The sequence below is a fragment of the Sinocyclocheilus grahami genome, unplaced genomic scaffold (genome assembly GCF_001515645.1).
Source record: "Sinocyclocheilus grahami isolate Dianchi unplaced genomic scaffold, SAMN03320097.WGS_v1.1 scaffold2083.1, whole genome shotgun sequence".
NCBI classification, from domain to species: Eukaryota; Metazoa; Chordata; class Actinopteri; order Cypriniformes; family Cyprinidae; genus Sinocyclocheilus; species Sinocyclocheilus grahami.
The window spans coordinates 27,004-44,531 of record NW_015507262.1 but is presented as its reverse complement, the minus strand read 5'-3'; the positions used below and the strand labels follow the sequence as shown (position 1 = coordinate 44,531).

Here is a 17,528-nt window from a genome sequence, read left to right as displayed (position 1 = left end):
TCACAACGCACTGGATAGCTGGCCAATCACAGCACACCTCACTTTTCAGACCGATGAGCTTTGTAAAAATCGACACGTTTCAGAAAGACGGGGCATAGAGGAGAAACAATAATGTATAGTATGTGGAAAATAATGTGTTTTTTTAACCTTAAACCGCATAAACACATTTCATTACACCAAATACACAAAATAATGTTATTTTTAGCAGCATCATATGACCACTTTAATGTGAGTACTTTTTACGGGAATATTGTACTTTAACCCTCGTGCTGTGCTGAAAATCCTTTACCTAATTTGGTGTTCTTGGTCAAAAATGACTTTCCTTTTAAAATGTGCTTGTGATTCTCTCATTATGCTATATTATCATGAAATATTGGATTAAATCGTTTTATTAACATGTTTTCTTTCATTTAGGACAGGTATAGTATTTCAGAACCTTTCGGCCCACTGTTTGTGGGCCTTTTTGATCTAAGCATTTGAGTAAGAAAAATAAAATAAATAAATAAATAAACATTGTTTTTGGATGTTCACTTAAAAACGGAGGTGCATAAGCTCAGATCAATGAAGCATACAATCAGTTCCAAAAAGAAATACAAACCTGTGCTATAGCTGATAGAAAGATTTAATCCAGTATTTGGTAATAATATATCATAATAAGATTTACAAACTTTTAGGCCAGTGTAGGCCAGTCATTTCTGGATTGGAACTCTGCAAGTGCAACAAGATGGGGGGAAATTTTCTAAAAAAGTACAAAACTTGTGAAAAACATTTGGGGAAGTTTTTATACACTGTGTGAGCATCGTCAGTAGATTTTAGTCCAATACAGTTTGTTTCTTCATCAGATTTGGAGAAATGTAGCATTGTAGATTTTCACTTGCTCCCCAATGGATGCTCTGCAGTGAATGGGTACCGTCAGAATGAGAGTTCAAACAGCTGATAAAAACATCACAATAATCCACAAGTAATCCACACCACTCCAGTCCATCAATTAAGGTCTTAGTTTAGTTTAGTTATACTTTATTGATCAGCCTTGGCTGAAAATTTGTCTTTGGCTTTGCTTTACATACAACAATGACAGCACAAAACATTCACATAACACAATCAAATAAATAATATATTCACCTCTCCTAAAACACTGCAGTTACCGGATGGTAACAATTCAAAGACAGATCAGAGGGTGCGTTATATCTCCACTTATAGCCAAAGCTTTCCTCCTAACTGCTTTATCATACAGCTGATCAATAGATTTTTGTCTCTATGATTTTGGCTGGCATCCTTATGATCCTGTTTAATTTTACTTTGGTTACACTTTATTTTAAGGTGTCCTTGTTAAAGTGTAATTATGCATTTAAGTACTGAGTAATATGAACTAACTACATATACTTACTATATGGTTAGGGTTAGGATTAGGGTTTGGTTTAGGGTTACTTGCATGTAACTACGCATAATTAATAGTTATTATAATAGTAAGTACATGTAACGTGTAACAAGGACACCTTCAAATAAAGTGTTACCTTTACTTTATTTACAGACGTTATATTATACTATTAAGCTAATATAATCTCTTTGTAAAACACTTTGGCTAACAGAAAATTCTCTGTTTCCTTAGCAAATATAAACTCTGATTTGCTTTCTTACAGATAAAATCCAGATTGCCAGAGAAATTCAGTTTACAATCAATCATAGTTCCCAAATACTTCAAAACCTTCACAAATTCTACAGGTTGATCACATCACTGTCATTTCTGTTAAGGGTTCTGGGTGATTTAAAATCAATTATTTTGTTGAGAACTCACTTTACACAATTTTTCTCTTTTATGGAGTGGTGTGGATTATTGTGATGTTTTTATCAGCTGTTTGGACTCTCATTCTGACGGCACCCATTCACTGAAGAGGATCCACTGGTGAGACAGTGATGTAATGCTACATTTCTCTAAATATGTTCCCATGAAGAAACAAACTCCTGTACATCTCGGGTGGCCTGAGGGTGACTACACAGTAAAATCCCGAGTGTTAAATTAACACTGCTCGGAGCATACGTATATGGTCCCACTCTAAAAGAGTGTTAAAGTAACACTGAAGCAGTGTTAAAATTAATGAGATAATTATGTGATTAATTAAATGCTGATTGAGCATTAGTAATGAACACCTGCTGTTAACAAGCCGAATCACTGAAGAAAAGAAAAACATAAGAACTACAACTGACTTCAGCCACAGCCTTATGCCGAGTTCCCACTGCACGATTTTCAAACTCGTCGGATCGCCTTGTTTTCACACTGCGTGACTATCTGGGGTGGCATTCAGTCGCTGCTGTGTTCACACTGCACGATGGATCGGCGACAGGGGGTTTCACACTGCATGACTTAGGAAGTCTGGTCCGCAAACTACGTTTCACAACAAAACACACGCGAGATATGATAAGGAAATAACGCGAGAACCCGTGTGCGTCAGACCGGAGTTCTCGAGCAAGACTGTAATTATAAAAAAACAAAAAAAAACAAATATATATATATATAAAACCCGCAAATTGTCTGTGAGCTGATTTCCAGCTACAAGGAGAAAAAGAAAAACAGAGAAATATGAAGAACTTAAAAAAAACACTTTGTATACCAGTTTAGAACATTTGTACTGTTTAGACACACAGACATCAAGAATCAGCATATGAATCTCAACAATGGTGACGATCATCAGACAGATTCATGCTGCATATGTTGTCACCATCGCTGAGATTCACATGCTGATTCTTCATGTCTATGAGTGCCAGAGTTGAAACCTCTTAACGAACCATATTTCCAAAAGTGGCTAATAAAGTTTTCCCACATTGTGTTATATCATCAAACTGCATTAAAACAGAAATCATAAAAGCACTACAAATTTCAACAGCAATTAGAGACTCAGATGCATGAAATGATCTTATCATAAGTTCCTTGCCATCACACATGTGCTTTATAAACACAATTGTAACAACCAAAGAGAAACTTATATTTAATAAGTCAAGGGTCAAGAGGCAACTAAAGCAAACACTATTCACCAAAACGGTAAGTTGAAAAAAACAAAATCTAAACCTAAATAAATAAAAAGTATGACACATCAGATGAATGAGTTAGTTGTACAATCAACAAATAGTGCAATCATTAATGGTAAAAGTATGTTTATTTAATAAGAAACCACTACAAACAGAGCATAAGGAATATAATCTTTCTTATAATATTTTTTACCCTGCGACAAAATATGAATATTAATACACACTATCAAACACAATTATCACATTACAAACAATGAATAAATACTGTGAATAAATAAGGAAAATAGCCAGATAAATTCAATTTATAGACCTACTGTATGGCAAGCCAAGTAAACCTCCTAGAAAAGTCTACATCTAAATAGGCATCTACTAACACCCACAGTGACCAGCTCTGTGAATTGCTAAATGAATTGGATGTCACGGTTAAATTATACCCGTAACTTTACCTTGATCAGAAAATGTAACTTCCAAAGACACAGTCACTCAAAGTTATGTAATGATTTTCACTTGGTTTGTGTTTGGTTGTTGATTGCATTGTTTTCCAGTGGGTTGCAGTAGCTACTATGAACCCCTCAGTGCAAACATCACACAGATGGCTTATACACATAATCAGAGATTCTATATGCGTTATACGCTCTTGCTCAAAAAGTCAGCAGTTTTAGATTTATATCTCCAAAACAGTCATTTTGGTGAATGCCAAATAAATGTGCTAATGAAACTCTTGTAAGAACTAAAATCATCATGACAAATAGTTCAACACAATGAGAAAGCAAGCCTTTTGTGTTTCCGTGGGTGATCTCATTAGTATTCATAGGTATTGGCAAAAAATGCGCACACATACTTTTTTGAACGTTAAAACACCAAAACTGTACAATATCAATATTAACAGGATATAGAATGTAAATGTTTTTTTGTTTTTTCAAACTTTAAAGTTTTATACTTGGATGAATTATCTAGCAACTGAGTGTGACTTTTACATACTGGTAAATGATGGAAAATCCCTTTTTCATGTCAAATGCTTTCATAAACGAAATCTGTATGGGCCTAATAAAAGTAATCCTAACTCTTAAATGGATAGTTCACCCAAAAATGGAAATTCTGTCATCATTTACTCGCCACAAAGTTGTTTTAAACCTGTATGCATTTCTTTTTTCTTCTGAACACAAAAGAAGATATTTTTAAGAATGTGGGTAACCAAACAGTTGACGGTACCCATTGACTTCCATAAACTTTCATTGACTTCAGTGTCATATTAAGTAATATGCGGGCTTGGCTGAATCATCAAAGATAAACAAGTATAAAATGCTACTTATTTATTGATTCATACAGAACAGAATGAAACCATTATCATTTCAAAAACTGTAAATGTGTTGAATAAATAAATAGCCAACATATTTAATAAATCTTATTTATTATAAAATTCACCTACTCATTCCTTTAATTCAATATTCTATGGTCCTCAAATAATTCATTATACATATGTAAAATGCTTTATGTTTCATTAATTTGATTCTGTACATTTCAGTGTCTATCTAAATGTACATGCATGTGTTAAAAGAACCCCTTTAGGTATGAATACCTATGAAAGCTAATGCAATCATGTTGGTGCTATACAAGCTCACAATGGGCAAAAACGCAATCCCATCAGCAGTAGCACGAGATTATGTCACAATCCAGGTCCACCTCACAATCAATCCGCTTTGGTAAATAGCTTATTTTAAGTTGAGTTGTAGCCACAGCTCTTTTGAATTACGTTCACCCATCACAGAAATCATCTCTCCTTCAATTCTCATCCGTACAATGTTCATTTTGTCACAAAAAGTAATCCGGAGGAGTAGGAGAAGGCGAGGTGTTGGGATGGGAAGGCCGGGTCTCATTTGAACTGATGAGCTTCTCGTAACGGGCTTTGTATGTGTCTCGCTCTCTCAACACACGAGACAGCTCACACTGCAGCTGCTCCAGCTAGAGGAACCAAAACAGAGAGATATCACAGATATTAAATACTAAAAACTATTTGGCTCAAAAACGGCTCGGTACGGTTCACTTGTGGGGGGGGTTTCCACTGGGTACAGTACCTGGTACCTGGTACTTTTTTTAGTACCACTTCGGTTGAGGTTCCAAGTGAACCGTACCGTTACCAAAACGTGACGTGTAAACTCTGCTGATCACGGATTGGCCAGAGAGAATCGTCACTATAGTGCGTCACTGAACTTGCGACACAAACACAACAGAGCCGCTAGATTTAAATCAGCACAGCCAACGAAGGATCGAACGCAACTGTTTTGAACGAGCGCACCTTTTTTAACAACCAAAAAGTGGCTGTTTCGCTGTCTGTTGAGGAAATACAGACGTTCCACTTGTTGATAGTAGAGGAGTGGATCCAGCGAGAGCTTGATGGGGCGACGTGGAATGAAACATTTTTTTAGGCAGTAGAGGCGGTGCAACTATAACGACATGTGAATAATCCCGCCCACTCTAAAGCGGTACTGAACTGCAGTGGAAACGCAAACCGAGCCGAGCCGTTCCGTGCCGTGCCGTACCACGCAGTGGAAAAGCGCCATAAATGTCAACATGCATTTACTCATCTCATTTGCATAAAAACAAATTCAGTATTCCTCAAAATGAATAAAAACAGTAAAAAAGCAAACTCAGAATATGACGCAAGCCTGCAATAAAACAAAACAAAAATCCTTTATGTATTTAATCCCATTTTATTAACCAATGTCTTTGCTGCTGACTGTCACGAACAGGTTCAGAGGAAGATGATGAAAAAGGTTCAAACAGGTTTCTACAAACAAAAGGTTCTTTAATAAAACAAACTCAGGTAATCCAAATACGAGAAGGCAACATAACAGCGTGCCTACACACAAACAATACCAGAAACCAACTGAATGAACAGGAGGAACTTAAATACACAGGGTGATAGAACTCAGATGATGAACAGGTGATGACTAGTTAATCAGAAACCATAGTAACAAACAAGGAACGGGGAACTGGAACAAAGGAAAACAGGTAATCGACAGAAACAAATGAAAACAAAATCAAAACAGGTAGTTCGTGACACTGTCCTTCAATGATCCAATTCAACTATACGATTAAGCAAAAATGTTGCATTTGTGTAGAATTATTTTTTTTTTTGTGATTGCGATGAAAGATTTGAACTTTCTTCTCTTGCGTCCTATTCTACATGCAATCCAGAATGGCGGCACAACTGAAAGTTATTTATTTATTTATTTTTTTTAGCTTTTTAGTCATTTCACTTTTGGTGTGAGAGGTCTTTTACATTTGCCAAAATATGTTGTCCTTCAATGATCCAATTCAACTATACGATTAAGCAAAAATGTTGCATTTGTGTAGAATTATTATTTTTTTTGTGATTGCGATGAAAGATTTGAACTTTCTTCTCTTGCGTCCTATTCTACATGCAATCCAGAATGGCGGCACAACTGAAAGTTATTTTTTTTTTTTGAGCTTTTTAGTCATTTCACTTTTGGTGTGAGAGGGCTTTTACATTTGCCAAAATATGCATAAAAAATAAACAAGCAATCCAGCCCAGATGAGCAAAAGTAACGCAAATGTAACGTAAAACGTAATGCATTACTTTCCATAAAAAGTAACTAGTTAATGCAATTAGTTACTTTTTTAGGGAGTAACGTAATATTGTAATGCATTACTTTTAAAAGTAACTTTCCCCAACACTGGTTATAATTGATTTTTGTTGTTTGTGGTTGTATTTGTCTAATTTTTGTCATATTCTCGATCCAGATGTGTGTGTGTCGTGTACCTGCTGTGTGAGAATGTGTTTCTCGGACTCAAGCGCGTGCCGGTGCTGGAGTCGTTTGTAACGGCAGGACTGGGCATAACCGCGATTCTTCAGCGTCCGTCTTTTCTGTTTCAAACGGACCACCTCATCTTTGCTTACTCCACGCAAATGTCTGTTCAGCTCTCGCACTGACAGATTTACCAACTGCTCGTCGGAAAAATGCTCATCCACCCCACACTGAAAGAGAAAGAGACAATAAGAGATAAGTCAGAGATTTGTCACAGAATGGACACAACATGATGATCAAAGCTTCATCAAACACTCACATGGACGAAATGGATAAATGATTAGTACACAGCAGTTGAAATGTCTGATGTAGTGTACAGTGAGATGAAAAACACCACAGTCATATAGAAGTATTATTAATTTATTTTGTTAGTGTAGTTTGTCGTGCCTCATGGCTTTTAATTTTTTGGTGCTACTAGAGTTGTGTTCAAACAGTTGCAATCAAAATGATTCTGCAAAATAACAATATTTTATTAAAGCAATTCAACAAAAGCATCAGTAAACTATTAGAGAAAGTTTACTAATATACCAATTTGAGTGATTCTGAGAATGCAAAGTTGATGAATAATGAAAAAAAAATCAAATTGGCTCTAAATGGATAAATGATTAGTACACAGCAGTTGAAATGTCTGATGTAGTGTACAGTGAGATGAAAAACACCACAGTCATATAGAAGTATTATTAATTTATTTTGTTAGTGTAGTTTGTCGTGCCTCATGGCTTTTAATTTTTTGGTGCTACTAGAGTTGTGTTCAAACAGTTGCAATCAAAATGATTCTGCAAAATAACAATATTTTATTAAAGCAATTCAACAAAAGCATCAGTAAACTATTAGAGAAAGTTTACTAATATACCAATTTGAGTGATTCTGAGAATGCAAAGTTGATGAATAATGAAAAAAAAAATCAAATTGGCTCTAAACAAACTCTAAACTCAAAATGATTACCTTCATTTTTTCTCGCATTGACTACTGCAATGCACTTCTTGTTGGGGTTCCTAAAACCCCACTTAACAAATTGCAATGTGTGCAAATCTCAGCTGCTAGGATCCTGACTGGTGCCAGGAAAAATGAGTATATTACACCAATTCTAAAGTCTTTGCACTGGCTCCCGGTCAGGTTCCGAGTTGATTTAAAAATCATTATGCTCACATATAAGGCTCAATATCTGTCTGCACTTTTAACTTTATATACACCCAAGCGTCATTTACGGTCCTCACAAGCTGGTTTATTGGTAGTTCGACAGACACGGTTGCACTCTGTAGGGAACAGGGCTTTCTCTTCCTACGCTCCTAGGCTTTGGAATCCACTCCCTCTACAAATTAGAGATGCACAGAACCTAAGTATTTTTAAATCTTACTTGAAAACTAATTTTTTAGGTTAGCTTCTTCTTGACTGTTTTGATTTTTATATCTTAGTTTGTTTTTAATTGGTTGTCATGTGTGTGTTGTATTTTTACTTGTTTGTTTTATTATGTAAAGCGCATTGAGGTTTTAAAGGTGCCATATAAAAATAAAGTTGCCTTATGCTCACATATAAGGCACTGCATGGTCTGGCCCCTCAATATCTGTCTGCACTTTTAAATTTATATACACCCAAGCGTCATTTACGGTCCTCACAAGCTGGTTTATTGGTAGTTCGACAGACACGGTTGCACTCTGTAGGGAACAGGGCTTTCTCTTCCTACGCTCCTAGGCTTTGGAATCCACTCCCTCTACAAATTAGAGATGCACAGAACCTAAGTATTTTTAAATCTTACTTGAAAACTAATTTTTTAGGTTAGCTTCTTCTTGACTGTTTTGATTTTTATATCTTAGTTTGTTTTTAATTGGTTGTCGTGTGTGTTGTATTTTTACTCGTTTGTTTTATTATGTAAAGCGCATTGAGGTTTTAAAGGTGCCATATAAAAATAAAGTTGTTATTATTATTATTATTATTATTATTATGTCCTTCATACAGTCAAAATTTCCACTTCCTGCAACAGTAAAACACCCCCATAACAGGACTGGTCCACCTCCATGTTTGACCATGGAGTTGGTGTTCTTTTTTGCACCAGACATACCACTAATCCATGGGTCCAAAAAGTTCCAGTTTGGTCACATCACTCCATAAAACATTCTTCCAGAGCTCCACAGGTCTGTCCAAATGAATTTTAGCATGTTCAAGTCATCTTTGCTCTTCTTGGTCAAGAGTGGCATTTGGCAAGATGCCCTAACATGAAAGCCATACTTGCACTGTAAAAACTGCCAGGAATTTACAGGATTTAAGAGTATTATTTTACAATATATTACTGTAGTCAGAAATTTGCTGTGAAATCAATGCATGCTGGGTCATTTTCTTACAAATGCATGGCAATGGTAACAAAATCTATGAGAGTAAAAAAAAACATGCACAGACAAATCCAAATTAAACCCTGCGGCTCGTGACGACACATTGATGTCCTAAGACACGAAACGATCGGTTTGTGGCAGAAACTGAACAGTATTTATATCATATTTTACCTCTAATACACCACTATGTCCAACTGTCTTTGGGCGCACGCGCGGCATCCAGTGCGTGAGGTGTGTACGCACTCTGGCGTAGTTTACGCAAGCGCCGGAAGTGATTTCTCGTGTGTATCACTCATTGGTTACACAGTGCACAGTCATTGTAGGTACGATGGCTAATCAAAATGGTATTTACTTGCGCTTATCCGGATTGTTCAAACTGACTTAAAACTAAAAGATTACATTCTCTCGCGCGAACTCATTCGGGAGTGGGCATCAATGTGTCGTCACGAGCCGCAGGGTTTAATTTGGATTTGTCTGTGCATGTTTTTTTTACTCTCATAGATTTTGTTACCACTGCCATGCATTATAAGACTGATAGACTGCAACGGTTTGTGTTAAAAATCTCTGTTTGTGTTCTACTGAAGAAACAAAGTCCTACATCTTGGATGCCCTGGGGGTAAGCAGATAAACATCACATTTTCATTTTTGGATGAACTATCCCTTTAACAAGAACATTTTGTTTTAGCATTATTTAAGCATGAAGATTAATCAGTTACTTATTTCATATCCATAACTGTTTGTGGACGGATCTTTCACAATAATGAAGCAACTGCAGAGAACCGTCTTTGAAAGATGTGACATTAATACTCGACATACAAAGCACAAAAGTGGTAACACACAACAAATAAAATAACACTTACAACATAAACCAACATTATAAAATAAACCAACAACACAAACTGCTAAAAGTGAACCAAAAACAAGTTATAGCACAAATAAAACCAAGAATAAAAAAAACTCTACATTGTTAAAAATGTTAGTGTGAAATGACAGTGTATTCCAGGTTAATAATTGCATTACTTACACAGTAATTTCACAGTGGGACTTCTCTTGTCTCTAACTGCACTCTCAGAAATTTCTTGTGAACAAACAGCATCATACTGTGTTTCTACAGTGCACGTGTACTATGAAAGCACCCAGCATGCAATGCACCATGAACAGATCATGCTGTAGAGTTTTTAATTCTTGGTTTTATTTCTGCTATAACTCGTTTTTGGTTCACTTTTAGCAGTCTGTGTTGTTGGTTTATGTTGTAAGTGTTGTTTTTATTTGATGAGTGTTACCATTATTGCGTTTTGTAAACAGTTATGAATATGAAATAAGTTACTGATTAATCTTCATGCTTAAATAATGCTAAAATAAATCTTCATGTTCTTGCTAAGAAGAGTTAGACTATCTTAAAATCAGCCTGTTTCATATTCTAGCTTATAATCATTTTAACAAATGTTTTCATTTGTCACACTTCTGACATGACTAGATCAGCAATTTGAATATAAGTATGCAAGGTCAAAGAGCCCAAACAAATACTAATCACCATTATGGTGACTTCGAAACAATTGATTAGTAAACAGTTTACATTTCTCACAGTGGCTTTATAACTTTATAATGCGAATTACTGTGATGTTAGATCATTCTGCTGTTCATTCACAGTCATTTGTAAGAAAATGACCCAGCATGCATTGATTTCACAGCAAATTTCTGACAACAGTAATATATTGTTAAGTAAAACTCTTTAATCCTGTAAATTCCTGAATTTTTTTACAGTGTACTAATGTTTCAATTGGAACCAACACTACTTCACTGAAAATAAATCGATCATCTCTATAGTAACATATGAATTTGCACGTTGTTGATATCAAGTGGTTTGAACACAATTCTAGTAGTGACACAAAAGTCATGAGGCTTCATAACACTACACTAACTATTTGCAACTAAATAATTAACATTTCTTTATGACTGTGCTGTTTTTTTCTCATGACATAGCACGTTGGGTAATATAATAATAAATTAAAAAAAATGTATGCGCTTTGTGTGTAGTTTAGCTTTTGTTAGAGGTGTACTGTGTGTGTGTGTGTGTGTGTGTGTGTGATTTTAGCAGCACATTTCCATACAGCATAATCTGACTGAGTGTAAGTGACAGTGATCAGGATTACATCACAATAATAGTAGATATTACCATAATCTGATAGCACTGCTCCACATTTAGAGACAGGCATTCGCCAGCCACATCCATCAAACTGCTTTCAACACGCTTCAAAACAACATTACTAACCATTTGTAGATCAAAATATGAAACAAGGCATTCTTACTGAATTTATGCAAAACTTTGTGAAAAAAGCGTGCTTAAATGTATTCATGTTTTCAAATTTTATTTAAAGAAAAATAAAATACTTGCGGATAATGTAAAATTAAAGGTACAGGTCACCCAAAAATGAAAACATTGTCATCATTTACTCACCCTGATGTTAATTAATTTCTTTCTTCTGTTGAACACTAAAGATTTTGAAGAATGTTGGTAACCAGACAGTAGCTGGAAGCCCATTGACTTCCATAGTATTTTTTAGCATATTTGGCTACCAGCAACTGTTTGGCTACCAAGATTTTCATAATATCTTCTTTTGTGTTCAACAGAAGAAAGAAACTCAATTGAGGCTAAGTAAATGATGACAGAATTTGAATTTTGGGGTGAACTATCCCTTTAATGAAATAAAAGGCCACTTAAGTGAAAATAAAGTACATATACACTTTTTTAAAGAGTTTCCTCACTTTTTAAAGAGATTTCTGAAAAGCTAAAAAAATATTTTGGAAACTCATCTGCTGAAGAAATCTGATCCCTGTTGAGTACCTGCATGTGACTGTGTTGACAACCATTTTAGTTAAATTGGATAAACTGGTGACTGCAAGTACCTGGGTGACTTGCAGATGATGATGAAGATGATGATGATGATAATGGCCTTGCATTTGATGGTGTGGGTGATGGAGGCGGCTCTGTGGACTGAGGGGTTGTAAGAAGGGACTGGTCGATGTGTTGAGATTGGAGAGAGATGGAGGGGTAGAAGAAACGACCAGTATAGGGCAGTTACACATGTCTGATGGCTTGTTAAGAACAACATCAGCACCGCTGTCACTGCTGGAGTCACCCATGTGACTGCTGCTCGAACTCTGAGACAAAACTGGGAACTGTGAAAGAGCGGAGGAGATACAAAGAGCACATTAGAAAGAGATTACAATGAAAATGGCACATTTGGACAAACACATTTGTCCAGTGGTTTCCCTTGGCCGGTGGTTCTCAACCCTGTTCCTGGAGAAAAAACTGCACATTTTGTATATTTCCCTAATCAAAAATACCTGATTCAGGTTATTAGCTCATTAGTAGAGACTCCAAGACTTGAAATTGGTATGAGATAAATGGGACATTCAAAATGTCCAGTATTGGGTTGCTCTAGAACAGGGGTGCCCAACCCTGCTCCTGGCGATCGACTGTCCTGCAAAGTTTAGCTCCAACTCTAATCAAAGACACCTGCATTTAATTTTTAAGTGATCCTGAAGACTCTAATTAGTTGCTTCATGTGTGTTTGATTAGGGTTGGAGCTGAACTTTGCAGGACAGTCGATCGCCAGGAGCAGGGTTGGGCACCCCTGGTCTAGAACCAGGATTGAGAAACACTGGCCAATAAGATAACAAAACAAGCGCATGAATTATGATGGAAATACATTTACCGAATAAATTCCTTGATGCGCAAGAAAAAACTCATGTGACTTTGCCTCAATGTGATCATTCGATTGGATACGTGGTTGAACCAGAGGACTGATCTCGTCGCAAACGTTGTTTTAATAACCTGAGCGGAAGTACATCATCAAAATGATTTTGTATAATTACCTTCCAGAACTGTCTCACAAAGACAACTTTGGATGGAAACATCGCTTATGATCGGCAGACTATGATTAGCTGGTTAAAGTGTGCTTGTTTGGTTGGAGCTAAACTCTATAGCAAGCTCTTTGACAAGCGCTTGTGTGAGGGTTTCAACTTTAGTTTAAAAGAATACAAAAGACATTTTCATCAGTCATAACTTCTGAAGAATAATAGCACAGACACTGAACCAAGATGAAGCTTTCTAGAGTGCATGTGTCGACCGCCTGAATTTGTGCACGCTATCAAATGGAATATACTTCGAAAATCTACGCATTCAACTGTACGCTAAGAATGCAAAATGCACTCGCATAGTGAATTGTGTTTTTCAACAACTCTTGGAATGCAATGGTGTCTGAAATTGAGCTTCAAAGTTAGAAGTGTTAGTGTTCAATTGCTTGGGCCTAACACAAACAAATACATGGTCCAAATATATTACCTGTGAAGTTACGGCGGCTGCAGCAGAGTTTAGCAGGGCCTCCACTGCATCTTCACATCCCAGGAACCCTCCTCGATCCCGGTCCCCTCGATCCGGCACTCCTCCAAGAGCTCCCAGCAGAGACGCGGCACCTCCGGGCTCCCCACCGAACTGCTGCTGCAATGCAGCCAACCAGAGCAGGTCCTCCAAGGAGGTCGGGTTTGAACACGGCGTGGGGCCTCCAGCGGCTGGGCTTCCGTCCAGGTTTCCTTGAGAGCTGGAGCTCTGGCCTGACATGTACCCGGTGGAGATGGACAACGGGAAAGAGAGAGAGGAGGAAGAGGAGGATGCAGATGGTGGTGGGTGTCCGTCACTGAGCGTGGGTGATGGAGGAAGTGAGGTGTAGGGACTAGAGCTGAGGCTGGAGTCAGGAGGAGGGCGAGGAGCATACGGAGATCCGTTCAACTCTTGATGGATGCCTGGTTTGGGGTATAGGCTTGTTGGAGGAGGCGGAGGGGTGTCAGGCTTCACTTCAAACTTGAGCAGGTCAAAGTCATTGAGATACTCCATGGCCAGGGGACTTGAGGGCAAAGAGGGCAGTGGCAGAGATGAAGACATTGCTGTGTCGACAGGAAGAATGGAAGTTGTTGTTTTTGAGTTTTAAAGGCGAACAACAACAGACTTCAGTTTTTACACAGAGATGGAAACAATAATGTGCCGAATTAGACTCAATTATTAAAATGCCTGTTTCTTTGAATTGAAGGCTATCATCTGAAACTGGCAAAGAGAAAGAGAGAGAAAAAAAATCATGATTAGACATCCAAAGTCTTCTCCAGCAATACAGTGCATATACTGTATGGTAATCTGCGACCAATAATAGTAGGACTACATTAGCAGGTAATGACTAACATACTAACTGATGTGCTGGAAGGTTATGCCACATTAGACATGACAATTCCAAAGACTGGCCTGATATTACAATAAAGGCTGATAATGACACATTAAGACATTAATTTTCATGAAACGTTACAGAACATTTGTGATAACCGGCTGTTCATTTCTTGGCTTATTATGTATACCGTTGATTTATGGGTTGCAAACAGTTTCAGATTAATAGTGGAAAGGCCTAAACCCAATCCCATAATCTTAAACCATCAATCCAGTTATTCCACTGAACAGTTGCTCCTTAACATAAATGTACGACTCAAACGATATTTAATGTTAGGACTGATGAAATACAGATCAAAGTATTCATTATAGGGTAAAAGACAGACAAACTAAACACATCTTATGTACATAGAATTGAACCATTCAAAGAATGTTGTGTTACAAAATGAATACTATGGCATCTTGAGATAACACAAGTTTACATATTTTAAAACTGACAATCCAACAATATGTTGAAACTGACATAAAATCAAAGGTACAATTTATATGGTAGCAAGCAAGGTGACACACCTAAATGGTTAGATCATAAACTCAATCTACTAAAAAGTACAAATATGAAGATAAATAATGAAGAAAGATTTTAGGTTTAGGTTACAACTTCAAGTAATTCCACATTTAAATTCCAATATTGCCAAGGGTTATGTTAAACAATTTTACATTGTGTCTTTCGAGGAAAAAAAGAAATTGTATTTATTGTAGTACAGACACATCTTGAGATTAGGCAGGAATTCATTTTAATGACTGATAACTTTCATAAAGTATTTGAAATGAACATGTACTGAAATTTAAATAATGAAAAATCTGTTTCACTTAATATAAAGCAAAGTAGACAACCTTAAATTAAGAGGCTAGATTATAAACTACTAAAAATCTACAAACTTGAATATGAAGAAAAAGTGTTCGTTTTAATTAGTAATTATTAGTTTTAATAGATTCAAATCATTGAATTATTAAACATTCATTTGTAACTCCAACTTTAACTGATATGTTATCATTAAAATGCCTGTCAATAAGCGTATAAAACAGTTTTTAAGTCTTAACAATCATTATTTAAAGAATTATTTTAGCTGAGAGAACGGTTAACCTTCAATTGTTTTTTCTTAAGTTTTATGGGAAGAATATAAGAGAAGATAAAGTGGGAAAAGAGAGGATTTGAGAGTGGAATACAAAAGAGAATAAAAAAGAGTGTCAGGATAAAACTAGCATGACTAGAGAGTGACAGAGGGAGAAATGGAGAGACAACCGAAGAAAACTTTTGTTTTAAAATGTCCATGTTTCTTACCGTGTGTTCATGTGGACAGCTCACACACATCCTGAGGTATTGACTGACAGATTGACTCCTGCCAGTGTGTGTATATGAGTGTGTGTGTGTGTGTCGATGTGAGAGCATGTGCTTGGTGTGAGTGTGTGTGAGCCACTTTGGAGCTGATTGCCACTAACAGTGCCCCAGCCCTCCCCCTCTGACCCCCTGCTCCAAATCCCCATCCATCCCGTCTCTCTCTCTCTCTCTATATATATCTCTCTCTCTTTCTCTCACTCACTCTTCTGTAGTTTTTCCACCAATCAACTTATAATAAAAATGGTACATTTTCAAATGAGCAGCACACTTCTTTAATTTATCCTGTAAAGTTCTAAAATAAGATGTTACAAATCTAATTATAAAACTAGCAATAGAAAAAGTTTTTCAATCAAATAGACAAGGACTTTTACAAATCCATTACCTTGGGGTTTAAAAAGTTGACATCCAAAACTTAAAACAAAGAAAATGTCTTTGAAAATGGAAATTGAAGAATTTACAATAACACAATAACAAACTGTGTCATGAATTTACAGGTGTTGTTGAGTAACCACATGACCCATCACACCTGCATGTATATACACATATGTCTGACATGACCAGTTTTTATTATAATATTCATAGAGCCAACAGACAGACTGATGAGCTCATTTGGTTCACAGCAATCAAAGAGCCATTTACATGCTGCCACCTAGTGCACTGACTGAAACATCAACTCTGACTTTTCAGTATGACGGTCATGAAAAATTCGATAAAAGATCAATAAAAGTAGGCAAAAACTGTAATAGTAGTAAAATGATAACATAATTTTGAAGCAATCACAAATAATGCTAATTATATTGTATATGGCTAGATCTTTTAGAACAATACCCAAAAGGAAATCATTCAGGACTTTAAAAACTGTCCTGTAGCAAGACTTTACTGCAATATAATTACAAATTCTGCACACTGTAGATTTTTTTTTTATTGTAGAATTATATATATATATATATATATATATATATAAATAAAAGTATCCTGAAATTCACAGCAATTAAGATGTAATTATACATTATCTTGTGTATGACAAAACATGCACAAGTTTTGTAGCTTGGTGTGTTAAGCACAATGCAAATGCAGAGGGTTAGTGGTGGGTAAAAAATTGCCAAACTAGCACTTTTAGTGATCCTGGGGGGATAAAGTTGTTAATCTGATGTCCTAGTAATGTCTCGTTGAGGAATCAACACAGTAATAATGTCTGAGTAAATCTGATTTAGACACTGGGAGTAATACAGTGATATATCAAATCTCTCTGAAACACACATTAGACACAAGCGTACATGTGAGAATTTCTCAGTTGTAGCGTCTGGACCAATCAGACACACCATTTTTCATTTGATTTAACAAATCAATTATTCATTAGATTAACAAACATTCACAGACCCCTCACCCAATAAACATACTGGGTGCCAAGATGTCTGTGAACGAGGCCCGGGACCCTGGTTACCATGGCAACCATGACACCTTTGTGTCATACCAGATAGACTTTACGACCTAATGGCATGTTGAGAGTTCTCCCTCTCACTACATTTTCCATAGGAAAGACACATAATGCACAGCAAAATGGACTCTTCTCTAATTAATTCATAGGAAAACCTTTCTGTGAATGAACACACATCTCCTCAGGACATTGTGTATACCATTACTGTTCTTGTATATTGCCTGTTGAATTGTATACTGTTTTGTGTATGTGTTATGATAGATCACTAGTTAATGTAGCCCCACCGATGCCATGT

The 17,528-nt window shown here is 36.4% G+C and overlaps 1 protein-coding gene across 2 annotated transcripts; it reads right to left on the bottom strand.

Moving 5' to 3' along the window:
• Positions 1-4,203: 4,203 nt before the first annotated feature.
• On the bottom strand, positions 4,204-15,845 carry LOC107573986 (transcription factor Maf-like). Of its 2 annotated transcripts, none has more exons than XM_016260450.1 (5): positions 15,739-15,845; positions 13,530-14,285; positions 12,089-12,361; positions 6,809-7,024; positions 4,204-4,986 (listed from the first exon to the last, which is right to left on the bottom strand). In XM_016260450.1, exons 2-5 carry the CDS (start codon positions 14,124-14,126, stop codon positions 4,837-4,839), a joined length of 1,236 nt encoding a protein of 411 aa, XP_016115936.1. In that variant the 5' UTR covers positions 14,127-14,285; positions 15,739-15,845; the 3' UTR covers positions 4,204-4,836. The 2 variants fall into 2 exon arrangements, with proteins under 2 accessions (XP_016115936.1, XP_016115937.1); XM_016260451.1 differs by having other exon boundaries at positions 13,530-14,279.
• Between the last annotated feature and the right edge of the window lie 1,683 nt (positions 15,846-17,528).

Excerpts from the sequence above, each read along its gene's own strand:
- LOC107573986 (XM_016260450.1), bottom strand. The coding sequence starts at position 14,126 with ATGTCTTCATCTCTGCCACTGCCCTCTTTGCCCTCAAGTCCCCTGGCC. Across the intron at positions 12,362-13,529 it reads CAGCCGCCGTAACTTCACAG|TTCCCAGTTTTGTCTCAGAG; the intron begins GTAATATATTTG and ends GCTCTTTCACAG. Across the intron at positions 4,987-6,808 it reads AACACATTCTCACACAGCAG|CTGGAGCAGCTGCAGTGTGA; the intron begins GTACACGACACA and ends TGGTTCCTCTAG.